This window comes from Melospiza melodia, chromosome 2 (assembly GCF_035770615.1).
Source record: "Melospiza melodia melodia isolate bMelMel2 chromosome 2, bMelMel2.pri, whole genome shotgun sequence".
Lineage (NCBI taxonomy): Eukaryota > Metazoa > Chordata > Aves > Passeriformes > Passerellidae > Melospiza > Melospiza melodia.
The window spans coordinates 87,296,466-87,312,598 of NC_086195.1; the positions used below are offsets into that span (position 1 = coordinate 87,296,466).

Sequence of the window (16,133 nt, forward strand, 5' to 3'; positions counted from 1 at the left end):
AAATTTTAGCATGCACAGCTTCATTCTACAGGAACTGCTGGATTTCTCTCTCAAACTACTTCACAAATTTACCATAAAAAATTAATTTGGGGCAAATATTCCTAATGCTCTGTTTCTAGGGCAGGCCAGAAGACAGGCTAATGTGGTCAAAGGCTTTTCTATTTTTTGCATAGAAACTTCTGTTAAATCTATTAAAGAGTATTATTTTTATGTCTAAATCTTCCCTTGTTTATTATAAGGGGGTAAAACCTAAAATCATAACAACACGGAACTGAATATTGCCATTAGCAAAGATATTAAACTGTAGTCAGTTTGTACTCCAAAAAGTTTCACCCCAACTTCATTTAAAATCTGTGGTAGAATGAAATGTTTTGCCAATAATTCCTTGTTGATAACACAATTTCAGTTATAATTATAATTTATATAAATATAATTAACACTATACATAACCACAAAAAAGTGCATATTCTGGATTGTACATTGAGATTAAATTTTAATTGTCACTGGTGACAGTACCTGGTTACTTCCTGTCAACCACATTTCCAACCCCTCACCAATTTTATCCAAGAGCAATCTGAGAGAGACTCTAGGTCTTAAGGTCTTTAAATATTTTTTGGAAACAATATGTTGCTTAGAGTGTCTTTGTTCCTGCCTTCATTACACATCAAAGAACATGCATGTGTGTGTGTCAGTGTACATTTAAAAATAATGTTATACATTCCATAGTCACAGTAAAGAAACTTCAGAGTCCAAACAGAAGACATAAACTATAGGTAATGGAACAACTTATTTAGTCTAGTAAATTACTGTCTTTCCCCTTTGTCAACAGATCAAGAAGTTTTATTTTGGCTTTGAAACAAAAAGAATAAGAGTGATCAAAAGGCACAGGAAAAAAAACATAAAGGAAAATATGTTGCTTCTGATGAGATCTAAAGTGGGAAGGAGCTTGAAGAAGGCTGACTTGAAAAGTAGGTTTTCAAAGAGCCAAGGTGGAAGTAAAAAGAGAAACACGGAGGGTGCCCAGGACAGGTGGGCAGAGCACCAGTGCCAGACAGGTGAAGAAACAGCAGCAGAAGAAACATCATAAGCTAATATGACAAAATCTAAGAAGAAAGCTGGAGAGTGATTTTGGATTGGGTTTTGGAGTCAGTGTTGGTTAGGCCATATGGTCGCATTTACTGTAAGTACACGAAATGTACAAACCAGCACAAACTCATCCCAGCATCAAACCAAAACAATTTTGAGAACAGACTGCGTAAGTTTCACTAGTCAAGGAATGCAACTTATTCTGACAGAAACCAGTTACATTTGTTCATACCACAAGGCAATGGGAAATTAATTGTGGATGCCACATTAAGTGGTGCTGGACTTTGCACGAACATCTCTGCTGCACGGCAACAGATATTTGGATTGAAACAGATGTCATGAAAGAAATGGAGAACAGGTTCAAGACAATGCCTCATTTATAGAATATGAAGGTAAAGAAGACATTTTTAGAGGAGGACTCTTGAGGCAGCTCTCTGCCTCTAGAGATACCTGGCAGGAAAAGGATGACTGAAAGTTATGGCTTAGCAACACTCTTGCATAAACCTAGGCAAAAAACCATGCATGAAAATTCATAAATAGCCACTTGTGTAGTAATTCATTAATGAAATAAGAGAACAAAAAGAGTATGGGAGCAACAGAAAGGTTGTTGGCTAAGTACAGAAACACACAGGCAACTAAAACACTCTCTCAACTGGCTGTTTTAAAATTTTCAAATTCTTACTCTATTTCAGCAGACTATTTTGATCTTTGGACTTTGAACACCAAATTACTTGACATACTGGAAATGATGGACATTTGCTCTGAGGCACAGTAGAAACTGCACACCTTGCTTCTACATGGCCTTCAGAGTTGAATTGTAAGAGCAAAATTACTTACACAACCAATGAAGTATCCAAATACTCCCATGAACCCCACTTGCTGTTTCTGTTCTCTTCCCCATGTCACCTAATTTCCTTAGCAAGATAGAAAATACACTTTGACAAAAGATGGCAAATCTTTTTGCACTTGAAAGTTATGAAATACTCACATTTCTGGAAAATATTAAAAAATGCTGACATTTGTATGTCATATTTTGCCTCCTTTACCAGTATTTAAGAATCAAAATTATTTCATGTTTAATAACTTATTTGATGAGCGTATCTGGAATTGTTTATATTGTTTAGTACAGAACAGCTACAAAAAGTAATATAGTAACAAAAATCAGGCATTGCTACTATTTAGAAATTAAGATTATGCCTTATCAACAGAGGGCAGTCTTTGATAACAATACATTTGAATGAAGACTTGAGAGCAATAAACTTCTGTTTGTTTCACACAGGATTGTGAGCTGTGTAGGTTTCAAGTAAGGAATATACACCTGTGATCCATCATCAAAAGCAGAAGCCAGTTGTTCTCAGGAGGGGTTGCATTTAAAATAAGAATATATTTGTACTCTTTTTAAAATAAACAAATGTCTTAAAATTTTTATTTATTAATGCTGTGTTAAATGAGGTCTTCTGTGCCCTAAATCTTTCTGTTTTTATTTAGATTTGGAAATAAAGTTTAGTAATATAGCAAAACTGAAAGCTTTCATGCAAAGACATGTATATTTTTTCCCCTGGTCAAGTACCAGTTCCTTTATTCACTAAAAATTTATTTTAAAAGATCAATGGGCTTTTTATTAGGCCAAATTCTGATTTGCCACACTAACTTCAGGGACAATTGGTAGGAAAACAGTTTGGATTTACATCTGTGTTATTAGATCAAAACTTAGCCAAGATGAATTTTCTTCAGTTACAAATTGAACACAAGATTGTTTAGCACAATCCAAGGAAAACTTTCAAAATTCTCATAAATTCTACAATCCGGAATTTTTGTTTTTGTTGTCCTGTGAAAAGAAGAAATAAAGCAAGTCTTGCACTTTGTACTTGGACTGTGACACAAGAGCTCACTGGCTTGTTTGACAAGACAGCAACTCTTAAAAATAAAGAGGACTTCTGCTGTTTGTACGTGGAAATTTACTACTTGGTGATGGAGATAACAGAGGTCAAAGAACCAGAGCCTATACCCATGGAAAATAAGAGATTTCTGTGTAAGATATGGGGCAACTCCATCCCTTTGCTAATTTTTTTTTCAGAAGCAGCAAAATACATCAAAAGCAATTACTATTTTGAATATTGAATGTCTTGGTCATTGACGCCTGGGACTCAGTTGAAGTGTCTTCCTTTGAATCTTACAAATAAGACATTCATTGCTGAAGTCCAGGTTGAATGTTTCATAGGGGTAGACAAATGGCATTAGTACTGCTTGACTTGGTAGATATCTGACTACTAGAACTACTACCCCTGCAGCAGCATCCAAACCCATGAGTCTGTTGCATAAGTTTATTTAATAAAATAGCTTTCAGCAGTATTCCACAGGTGTGTCAGTAAGAGAATATAAAAATATATCACAAATTACAATAATCCAGCGCTGTAGAACTGAATGTGGATGTCTCCTCATGTCCCCCCCACCCCAAACCAAGCTGAATTATATATTAGAAAGAATACTTAAATGTGAATGTAGCTGTCCCCGCACTGCAAAATTCAAATTCCAAACTCGAGTTTTGCCATACAGAAAGCAAGATCACGTGCCAATGATGCTCCACTACTGAAGGATACTGTAAGAGATCATTTTAAAAGAAGGAATAAAAAAATTACACAAACGTCGAAACAGCCTCGTGCTGTCTTTGAATCTATCTCTTTAGTGGTGTTTTTCGCTTTGTTAGAAACCTTTCCTAAACCAGCGCGCGGATCGCATTTCATAAACAACGAAGAATGTCGGCAACTGAGACACGCTGGATCGGAACTCGGAGCCTGCTATCGGGCGTATTAAAAGGCAAGGAACTCCCGTCCGGGCTCTCACTGATGTGCTTTTAACCGCAGGCACAAGGTGGCAGAGGTACATGAGGCTTTCCTTCCCGCGCTGCAGTGACACTGGGGCAGTGACACTGGGCACTGACTCACTGGTGTCACTGATGCGCTCTGCGCCCGAGATTTATTTATTATCCGAGATTCTTTGTGGCGCACAGAACCGCGGGGCCGGCAGGCAGCTCCGCCGCAGCCCCGGGCCGCTTGCCCTCGTGTGACCCGTCCCGTTCTCCTTGGGGCACTTTTGTCACAGCCGCGTTCCCCGTCATCCGGACCCGGCTCTCGGGCAGCCCCGTTCCTGCCGCCGCTGGAGCCCGGGCGCCCCGCGGTGAAGGGAGACCCCGAGCACTGCCCGGCGGCGAGCCGGGAACAGCCCGGCTTTAGCTCTGCCCGGGGCCAGGCGGGAGCGGGGAAGCTCAGAGCAGGCGGCGGTGCGCTCCCACCGCTCTCGGGGCTGGCAGAGGGGCGCTCCTACGCTCCCGGAAAGCCGTGCCGCCCTCCCCCCGACTGGAGGGTTCCCTTCCCTTCTGGCGCCAGCAGAGCAATTGGCGCCACCACCTCCCCCGCTCCCGCACCGCCACCACCTCCCCACTCCCGCCGCTCTCCGACGCCTTCTCTCCGCAACCTGTTGGGCGGCCGCGGGAAAGAGGGAAGGGAGGAGGGGGAGCCCCGACCCTCTCGTAACTTGCATGATTGGCAAGCAGCTCTGCCCAATCGCGGATGGCGGCTTCTCCCCCCGCGGGTGTCCATTGGCTGCTCGGAGGCGCGGGGCGGGGCTTGCCGGGCCGCGGGGCTCCCCTCCGGAGCGGAGCGCGGCGCGCTCAGAGCGCAGCGTGTGCGCGGAGTGAGGGGCGCCGCGCCGGCGGCGGAACTGGAGCCGCTATTCGGCCGCTGCCGGAGGTTCCCGACGCTTACGCTCCGCCGGCAAGGACGATGCAGCCTCTCCCCGCCGGGCCGCGGCGGCTGCTGACCGGCTTGCTGCTGCTGCTGGCCGGCTGTGCCCGGGCTGTGGCGGCGGAGCCGCCGCCAGGCAACAGCGCCGCGGTCTCCTCGCCGTGGTCGCCGGAGGCGGACCCCGTGGTGGTGGCCAACCGCGGGCTGCGGGTGCCCCTGGGCCGCTCCGCCTGGCTGGACCCCACGCGGGACCTGGTGCTGCAGGTGCAGCCGGGGGACCGCTGCCACCTCACCGTGCTGGACGAGGACCCGCTGTGGCAGCGCCCGGGCCGCCTGAGCCCCCGGCGCTTCCCCTGCGACTTCGGAGCCCGCGAGGTGCAGTACTCGCACCTGGGCGGCCGCAGCCCCGCCCGGGACCGCGTCCGCCTGCAGCTGCGCTACGACTCGCCGAGCCGCGCCCTGGTGCTGCCCCTGGTGCTGGAGGTGGAGGTGCTCTTCACCCAGCTGGAGATCGTCACCCGCAACCTGCCGCTCACCGTGGAGCGCCTGCGGGGCACCAGCAACCCGCTGGACGCCCGCAGCCTGGAGTTCGCCTTCGAGCCGGGCCGGCAGCGCTGCCGGGTGGGGCTGCTGGCCGGGCTGCCCCGCTACGGAGAGATCCTCAACCACCCGCCGGCGGCGGGGGGCGGGGAGGCGGCGGGGGGCGGCCCGATGCCGTCCGTGATGTGGGACTGCGAGGAGTTCCTGCGCCTGGGGCTGCGCTACCGGCACACGGCCGCCGGCGGCTCCCCGAACCGCGACCTGGTGCCGCTGGTGGCCGAGCTGCGGGAGGCGGCGGGCGGCGGGGCGCTGCTGAAGCGAGAGTACTTCCAGGTGCTGGTGCGGATCCGCGCCGGGAGTGAGAACGTGGCCCCCAAACCCAGCTTCCTGGCCATGCTGATGATGGAGGTGGACCAGTTTGTGCTCACCGCCCTCACGCCTGACATGCTGTCAGCTGAGGATGCGGAGTCGCCGCCCGACCTACTGCTCTTCAACATCACCTCTCCCTTTGGTCCTGGCCAAGGCCACATGGTCAGCACGGACGACCGGAGCTTACCTGTCACCTCTTTCAGCCAGCGGGATGTGCGGGAGCTGCGCATTGCCTATCAGCCACCCATGGAGGATTCCGATCGGGAGAGGCTCTTTGAGCTTGAGCTGGAAGTGTTGGACCCAGAGGGTGCTGCCTCAGAGCCCTTTGCCTTCGTCATTGTGGTGAAGCCCATGAACACCCTGGCGCCCGTGGTGACCCGCAACACTGGTCTCGTGCTCTACGAGGGGCAGTCAAGGCCTCTCTCCGGCCCAGGGCCCAGCCCCAACCTGGTGGTCAGTGACGAGGATGACCTTGAGCAGGTGCGGGTGAGTGTGGTGGCAGGGCTGAGGCATGGCCACCTCACTCTCCTGGAGGACACCCCAGGACCTGCTGCCCCTCGTAAACACTTTACAGTGGCTGAGCTGGCAGCAGGCCGAGTCGTTTACCAGCACGACGGCAGCGAATCTCCGCTCAGTGACAACCTTGTGCTGCGGCTGGAAGATGGTGGCTCTCGCCACCGCGTTGAGTTCCTTTTCCCCATCACCCTGGTGCCCACTGATGACCAGCCACCCCTGCTTAATGCTAACACAGGGCTTGCCATGGCTGAGGGTGAAACAGTGCCCATCACCACCCGTGCTCTCAGTGCCACTGACATTGACTCCCAGGATGCCATCCTGCTCTTCACAGTGGAGTCTGGCCCTTCGGCTGGGCAGCTCCTGCTCCGCCAGGCACAGCCACCTCCTGGCTGGGAAGAGGAGGAAGAAGAGGAGAGCTTTTCTTGGAGGAAGGTGCCAGGTGTAGCAGGGAGTTCCCTCATCTATGAAAAGCCAGTGAGAGAGTGGCTGCAGCAGGACATTGTGGAAGGGCGTCTCTTTTACCACCACTTTGGGGCTCACAGCCCTGGCCCTGGGGTTGTGTTGGACCAGTTCACCTTTAGAGTCCAGGATGACAATGACCCGCCCAACCGTTCTGGACCCCAGACTTTTGTGATCAGGGTACATCCTGTAGACAGGTTAGCCCCAGAGCTCCATAGCAGCAGCAGCCTGCATTTAATCGTTGCAGAGCAGCAGGTGACGCCCCTGCGCAGGAAGCACTTGTGTTACACAGACCAGGACTCAGGGGACCGGGAGCTTCGCTACACAGTAATCCAGCCCCCCACTGACACCGACTCCAACCACCCTCCCGAGGCTTATGGAGCACGTCTTGGATCCCTCGTGCTGACTGAGGATCACTCTGTGGAAGTTACGCATTTCACCCAAGCCCAGATCAACCATCACAAGATCTCGTACCGTCCTCCTCAGGAGGAGCTGGGGGTGGCTCCTCATTTAATTCAGTTTCAGTATCAAGTGCAAGATGCGGCTGGCAATGCAGCCAAAGGGACTTTCACCATCTACCTGCAGCCTGTGGATAACCAGCCTCCCGAAATCACTAATACTGGCTTCACTTTGCCTGAGGGAGGCAGCCATGTCCTTAGTCCAGCTGAGCTGGATGCCAGTGACACGGACACTGAACTTGCCCGGCTCAGATTTATCCTGACCCAGGCTCCTCAGTATGGCCAGTTGCAGCTCTCTGGGTACAGTCTGGTTCCAGGAGGCATCTTTGGCTTGGAGGATATCAGACAAGGGAGGGTGGTGTATGTGCACAATGGAGCTGAGACCAACAGTGATACCTGCAGGCTTGATGTGAGTGATGGGGTTCATTTTGTGCCCATCACACTGAAAATGAGTGTGCACCCAGTCGATGATGAGGTTCCTACGCTACGATTGCCCCCAGGCACTCTTGGTTCCTACCTCGATGTGCTGGAGAATGGTGCTGCTGAAATCACTGCTAATGTCATCCAGGGCATGGATCGGGATACAGATGACTTTATGTTGACCTTCATTGTAGAGGATCCTCCTCAGCATGGGAGCATCCTGGTTCAAGGGGTGCCTGCAGAGAGATTTTCCCAGAGAGATCTGCTGGATGGTGCTGTGGTATATGCTCACACCGGTGGTGAAATAGGCCTTCTGCCCAAGGAGGATGCTTTCAACCTTACCTTGTCTGGCCTCTCTGAGAAGTGGCATGTCAGGGGCAACATTGTTCAAGGAGTTTCAGTCCTGGTGACCATTCTTCCTGTTGACAGTCAAGCTCCAGAAATTTTTGTAGGGGAGCAGTTCATGGTGACAGAAGGTGACAAACGGGTCATTACTCTTGCTCACCTCAGGGCTGAAGATGTGGATACTCCTAGTGATGATATACTATGCACAATTGTCGCTCAGCCCACATCTGGGTATGTAGAGAACATCTCTCCTGCCCCAGGATCTGAAAAATCCAGGGCAGGTGTAGCTATAAGTGCTTTTACCTTGAAGGACCTTCGTCAAGGGCACATTTTTTATGTGCAGAGTATACATAAGGGTGTAGAGCCTGTTGAAGACAGATTTGCTTTGCGCTGTTCTGATGGCATTAACTTTTCCCAGAGGCACTTCTTCCCCATTCTTGTTGTGCCGGTCAATGATGAAGAGCCTGAAATCTTCCTGAGAGAGTTTGTTGTGATGGAAGGCATGAGCCTGGTGATTGACACCCCCATCCTCAATGCGGTTGATGCGGATGTCCCTGCCGATGAGTTAACGTTCACAATCACCAGGCTTCCCAGGCACGGCCACATCGTGAACCAGCTGGTCAATGGAACTGTCCTGGTGGAGAGCTTCACCTTGGATCAGATAACAGAGAGCTCCAGCATTCTCTACGAACACGATGACTCTGAGACCAGGGTGGACAGTTTTGAGGTGCAACTCTCAGATGGTAAACACACCATTAGGAAAATAGTACCCATCATGGTTATTCCTGTAGATGATGAGACGCCCAGAATGGCCATCAATGATGGTTTGGACATTGAAATAGGGGAAACTAGAACTATTAATAACAGAATATTGAAGGCTACTGATCTTGATTCTGAAGACAAAACCTTGACATACATTATAACTTACGGGCCAGGACAAGGCCTCTTGCAGAGAATAAAGCCTTCAGGTGGAGTTGAAAATATCACCCGGGGAATGAACTTCACCCAGGATGAAGTAGATAGAAATTTGATTCGATATGTGCATTTTGGCCAACAAGGAGTTCGTGATCTTATCAAGTTTGATGTGACAGATGGCATAAATCCTCTCATTGACCGCTACTTTTATGTGACAATAGGCAGCATTGATATTGTCTTCCCAGATGTCATCAGCAAAGGAGTTTCTCTGAAGGAAGGGGGGAAGGTGACCCTTACCACTGATTTGCTTAGTACCAGTGACCTGAACAGTCCAGATGAGAACTTAGTTTTCACCATTACCAGACCACCTGTTCGTGGTCATCTTGAATGCACAGATCACCCCGGGGTACCCATCTCCACTTTCACTCAACTCCTGTTAGCAGGCAATAAAATCTATTACATTCATACTTCAGAAGATGAGGTGAAAATGGACAGCTTTGAGTTTGAGGTGACTGATGGCTATAACCCTGTGTTTCGTACTTTTAGAATTTCTATCAGTGATGTGGACAATAAGAAACCTGTTGTCACAATCCATAACCTGGTGGTGAGTGAAAATGAATACAAACTGATAACCCCTTTTGAACTGACTGCAGAAGACAGAGATACACCTGATGCACTGCTAAAGTTTATCATCACTCAAATACCAGTTCATGGCCAGATCATGTTCAATAACTCCAAACCAGTCACCACCTTCACTAAACAAGATCTGAATGAAAATCTAATCAGCTACAAACATGATGGCTCGGAATCAGTTGAGGACAGTTTCTCTTTCACTGTTACAGACGGCACTCATACTGATTTCTATGTTTTTCCCAACACTGTGTTTGAAACAAGGAAGCCTCAGACTATGAAGATGCGAATAATGGCTGTGGACAACAGTGTACCTCAAGTTGTAATAAATAAGGGTGCTCAGACTCTCCGTGTTATGACCACAGGTCACATCGGGTTTCTGATTACCAACAAAGTGCTCAAAGTGGAAGACAGGGACAGTTTACATGTTACTCTTAAGATCAGAATCACAGAGGGTCCACGCCATGGCTTCCTGATTCACCTGGGGAAAGGCAACCATAGCATCAGCCAGTTCACACAAGGTACTACAACACTTAATGTCCTTTCTTTAGATCACTGGAAACATTATTTTTCATGCTAAACTCTGTAGTAATTGATGGGAGAAATGTTCCAACAAAGAGCTCATTTAAAATGGCTTCATAATTTTTTACATCTGTTTATTTTTTATTACATCTGTGACAGCTTTAAACAGGAAATGTGGTCTGCTGGGTAAATACTGATCAAAGGAGCTTCATTTCTTTGGAGAGCTTATTCCAAATAACTGGGATTTGCACTTTCTGCCAGTCACAGTGATAAAAGTTTGGATAAGAGAATTGGGCTGTACCTCTTAAGAGACAGTGCTTTCTTTAACCAGTTTTATTTAGAAAATGCTATGGGAGTGGCCAAGCTATTATTAACTAATGGCTTGGGTATCGGTTGCTGTACAGTCTGAACACATCTAACTGTAAAAGCAAAATCCTTTCCCCACCAGTGGGAAATAATATATTATGAGTGCATTTGTTAATTACACAAATTAACTTAATTACACAAATCTTTACCACAAAGTGTTTGTGGTAAATTAAAAGGTAATGTAAACAATTTAAAAATAATGTTAGCGGTACTTACTTTTTACATAGCACTAAAACATTCAGTGGTATAAATAGGGCAAAACCCACATGTGTCATATATTCTGAAATAAATCCTCAACCCAAGGCTGTGAAGTAACTTTAATTGAAATGGGAGCATTAGCTATTCTCTGGAGAATTTTCCATGTTACTTTACAATGACTTAATGGCTAGTTAACTAACAATGAAATTAGGGTTTTTTGCAGCCTTCTGCAGCTGTGGAATGAGCAAACAGCAGCAACAGCATGGACATTCAGAGCTAAATGGGCCCAGCCAGGCTGGGCTGTGTGGTTGGAAGGGCTTGAGGTGAACACTTGCAGTTAGCTGTGTTTCATTTCACAGAGCCCATACTGGTACATAACATACGTGTTAAAGTCTTGGCTGTAGCAATGTTCTTGTCAGACATACCAAATCTTTCAAATAGGCCTGATGAACTTTGCAATGGCTGAAGTGTCTTAAGTTTTGCAGTGATAGTGCAAAAAAGAGGATGAGAGAAGACCAAACTGTGCAAGCTTTGGGACCACCACAGTTCCTTAAATGTTAGACTTCAGCAGTGAACTGTTGTCAGAATACGTGAGAAACAAGAGAGAAAGGGAGTGAACAAAAAAAGAGATTATCACTTATTTTAGTGGATTTTCTCTTACACTGAAGAATGTATAATTATTGAACAGGTGTTCTTTGAAAGCAGAGGAACAGTGATATCCTTTTTTTTTTTTTTTTTTTTTTTTGAGGATGTGTAGCACTTGAGAGAAGTACATATTCCATTTCCCCCACCGTGCCATGTGGCCAGGCGTACATTTGTCTGATGACCCAAATGAAGTTGCTACTTGGCTTTGAATTGGCTGTCCAACCATATGGCCTGAAGGCTGTCTTAATATACTGGGGCTTAATATCCTGGGGCTGCCCAAGCTGAGGAAGAAGCATGCAGCCCTTAAGAAAGGTTGGTTTTAAAGCTAGTGAGCATCCCCAGAAAGTGGTGTAACTTCACAGTTTCACACACAGCATGAGCACTCTTATTTTGTGTTGGATTGAAGAGTGTTTTTAAGAAATACACATTTCTTCAATAATATTGGCCTTTGAGACCACTATGTTTATGCTACACTGAGACAAATAATTGTCTAATGTTCAGAGCAGAAATAAACAAGACCCTATTTTGTCATATTCATTATGATCCCAGTCTAAGGACAGATTTGCAATGGACTTTGGGAAGCCTTTGCATTGACTATTGGACCTATTGTTATATGCTTTCTTTTTATGTTTTGATCTTCCCCTCTCTTTAGGCCTCGTATCCTGTCATGTGCCACCTCTTTCAAAATGCTGAGTAGTTCCAGTTTGATAAACACATGTGGGTTCTTATGGGGCTTGTAAAACTTTATTAATAGAGTCTTCCAGTTTATGTTGGAAGGGACTTCTCAAGGTCATCTGATTCTATCTCTACTCAAAACTGGGACAACTTTGAAGTCAAATGAAGCTCTTTAGGACATCATGCAAAAAGTTTTGAAACCTGCTTGCTAGTTTGTGAAGTCCATACTCAAACTCCCATTTCTTGGATTTGTTCTTGTGGTTGTATGAACAGGCAGCCTGACCACTTTGAGTCGTGTATCAAGATTCATTGTGTGTAAGCAGCGGGAGCAGCCTACTTTTTCAGATATTTGTAACTGAAAGAGAGGACAGAGCAATTGTTTAGAACACAGATTTCTGATAGTGGGGATGATTATATTTTTTGAAATAAAAAGTTATGCTTGATGTATTTCGAAATTATGTTGGAGAATGCTAGTACAAAACTAATTTTATCGGGCACTGTAGTTACACAATTACAAATTGTGCTTATAACTAGGCAAATTATGATATAACTAGCACAACCTAATCAGCTATGGAAGGAGAGCATAGACTTGCTCAAGTGACTCCAAGCATGTTGTTAAGGAGCAGAAAATAGGTCATTCTTTGCAATCATTTTGACAAAATTAAGATCTTTGGATGGCAGGTGTCCTTTTTTTCTTTTGAGGTGGTCCTGGCCCTGCAAGCACCGGCTCAAGTGCTTATTTTTACGTATGCTGGAACCATGGATTTTGATAAGGCTACCCACATGAGCAGAGCTGAGTACTTGTGTGTTTGCTGGATGAAAGATTTATGTACTCCACTGGCATGAAGAAGTATTTGTTTGCATCCTCTTTACAGCCCCATGAATTTTTGATCTTTAACTTTCAAACATTTATGGAAGAGATTCTTCAGTCACATATATTTGCTGATAATGCTCTCAGCTTGTTTGCACTCAAAGATGTCTGGTTACTTTTGGAACTGAAGATTTTGTGAAGCTCTAACAAAAGTGCTTTTGGGTTTTTTTACCCATGCATCCACCCTAACATCAGAGGAGAAGTTGAGCTCCACTTTAATGTGATTGATTTCTAACACTTCTTGAAAAAAGTATCAGACTTGGGTTTTTACCAACAGCAGTCCTTCAAAGAAAGTGACAAAAATTAGTTTTTATGTATATACATGTTTCTCATCTAAAGGAAACCAGAAAAGAAAAAATATTAACAAATGTTTGTTTATCTTTTACATCTTTTATGGTAACTGCTGGTTCAAAATTCTTCATCAGTTTTTTTTCCTTACTGAAGTAATTTATGTTTACTTTAATTGCATCTATTTGGGTTCTTAAAACAGTCAATCACTGTAACTGTCCTCTGCAGAACTTTGCAGGTTGAAGAATGACAGAATCAATATCCTTGTGGAGATACACCTCTGTTCAAGAAAAGGAACCCCTAAAAATATGAAGTAGTTCTGACTGTCAAGCCCATGTTTGTGAATTTCATTTCAGTGATTTTTGTAAATACAGCTTAAAAGAAAGGGAGCCCTGGGGAGGAGGAAGTAAAGGGAGAGAGAATGAATGATATTTGTAAAACTTCAACACTGTTGATACTGAAATTCCTCAGTTCTGCTGTGAGACCTTGACCTCCCTCTTGTTGAAGCTAAACTATTTAATACATGTCAAATTTTTCTAAAAAAAGGTTTCCTATCTTCATAATTTAAAATAAAGTCTATTTTTCCTCTTTCCAGCTGATATTGATGATATGAAGATATGCTATGTTTTACGAGGGAGTGACAATGCCACCAGTGACATTTTTCATTTTTTGGTTGAAGACAGTGGTGAGTACTCCTAAAATCTCAGTTTTTCTTCTTATTTAAAGACAAAGAATTTAAGTGTCCTTTGGGAGCTGAAGAACATCAAATTTAATTGAGGGAAGTCTGTGTTATCTCCTGGAATGTGATTGATTTTATGGCTTTCCTATATTTTGAACTATTTCTGATGATTGTGAAGAGAAGTGTTGATGAAATGGTAATTGCACATAATGAAAAAATCTCAACCTACACTGGCGAAAAAGTGAAATTCTGTAAGTCTACTCAGATACTACTTTCTGTAGTTTTCCCTTTGTATTCCCTATCCAGACTCTTCACACATAAATTATCCTAAATCTTTATCTTGAGAAACTTTTCATTTATGGTTATTGTTGCCTATCTTTTTAAAGGTTCGAGTTCTAAGACTATTCTTATCAAAATATTATTCATATCAAAACATGCACCTGTTGTGTAGAGTTCAAGTTTTTATTCTATGTACTTAACAGAATCCTCAATGGTTTGTCAAAGGTCTTTGTCAGGCAACTGGTGTCAAATCTCCTGGAAAATACAATTTTCTGGGATTGTGAGGGATGCAAAAGAAAATTATTTGAAAAACATTGAGAATACTGGCATGTACTCATTTGAAGGAGAACTATGTTGTGTTTTTTTTTTATTTGTTTTAAAAGCAGAAGGAAAGAACAGTTTAAAGGATAAGCAAAATAGATCAACTGGCTTTTTCTTTTCCTTCCAGTCTGACTTAATGTGGATATGCCTAAATGTAGATATTCCTGTGTGGCAACAGGTGGCTAGATTGTGTTACTTTAATGCCTTTTAAAATATGTGATACATAGCTCTATGAGTAATTGGCAATGAATTTTATTAGTTGATTTAATAATATACTTGTTAGAAAGTATGCTTCAAGTTAGCTGATTGTCAGCTCCTGTACACCGCTTGTGTTACTGCTTCACAAGAAGCATAGCCAATTAAGGGTATTAAGATCAGTGAACAGGGATTTGTCCTGTCTGTCGCAGACTGGGCAGTTTTGTCACCACCTACCATTGCTGAAGGGGAATATCAAAACGTATTTTACTGTTTGTTGTGCTGCACAAGCACAGAAGGACCACTACCTTTCGAGACTTTTTGAAATGTCTTTGCAAATCTTTATGACATTAGATACCAGGTAGTGACATAAGAGTTTGCAACACTCGACTTATTTTCCGTAAATGTTTTCTTTTCACGGAGATACAGGTTAGAGAAACTTAATTGTATGTAAAATGGAACATGGGATGCTGTCTTTTCATAGCAATACTTTTTTATAACAGGTGTCACCACAAGGTGACATTGTTCATGATTTTTGAGTTATTCTTTTAGTAAGTGAACAAATATTCCATCTTGAGATTGTTTAGAGGTTTTAAGTGATGGGGTAGTTAAAGCTGATGAAAGTTTGCTCTCAGTGAGCTGTTTAACATCAGTTCTTAAAACTGAGTTGCCCCTTGAGAGACCAACGTTTGTGGGAGTTGTCTCTGTGCTATTTAACACTTCTTAGTGGCAAATACATTGTCAAAGTAAATTGCACCTAATATATAAATTATTTTTTTTTCATTGGAAAGCTTACCTGTCACATCTGCTTCTATTTGGCAGAGTTGTAGCAGCCTGTCCATTGTAACAGCATGCTATTTTTCAGAATACAAAGAATCATGATAGCAAGGTGCTTGCTGATTTTTTAGAGCCTTTGGAAGCTGTGACATTACTTTCATAGACACTACTTAGCTAGATGGTTAGGTGGTTTTTGCTATCCTGAGGCTATTTGTTGACAGAAAAATGAGCTGTGCTGCATTTCACAGTATTTCTGATTTTGAAGATGGTAAAGATGTATTTAAAGTTGATGAAGTTGTGATCAAAACATTAGTAGTTGTCTGTCTGAAATATCTCAAGTTTATTAGCAATGTCTTTAGAATCTGTAACAGCTGAAAAATCCAGCAATTTAATCTACTTCTATTTCCACCCTCCTGAGAAAGACATCAAAGCCAGTGTTTTGCAACTCAGATGTATTTTGGCAGACTTTCAGTTGTACCAAGGCTATTGTTTAGGAATTTTTTTTGATTTTAAGCCAAATCATATTAAGAGACTCCACACAAGAGCTGAGTGAAAGATGGAGCACAGGTGATCAACATCCATTGTAGAAAGCCACGCTTTAGATTTCTTCAAGATTTTTGCAGTAGTAACAGTTTGTGCTGCCCTGCAGTGCCTAGTGCTATAAATCAGATAAGGGGGACTTCACTTAAACTGAATTGTGTGATAGTCCCTGAGTGATCTGGTTTAAATCAAGAAGCATTTCAAAATGTGATTTAATGAATGAATATGCATTTGTATAATTCAGCTAATGTAATTTCAAATAACATAAAAACCCTAAAATAAGTCAAACCTTGCAA

General features: G+C 44.1%; 1 protein-coding gene across 1 annotated transcript in view; it reads left to right on the top strand.

Annotated features, from left to right (window-relative positions):
* Positions 1-4,868: 4,868 nt before the first annotated feature.
* FREM2 (FRAS1 related extracellular matrix 2) overlaps positions 4,869-16,133 on the top strand; it is a 117,916-nt gene continuing 106,651 nt past the window's right edge. Inside the window, exons 1-2 of the mRNA XM_063149213.1 lie at positions 4,869-10,002; positions 13,642-13,731. Coding sequence (XP_063005283.1) covers positions 4,869-10,002; positions 13,642-13,731 — 5,224 coding nt within the window. The remainder of the gene's footprint in view (positions 10,003-13,641; positions 13,732-16,133) is intronic.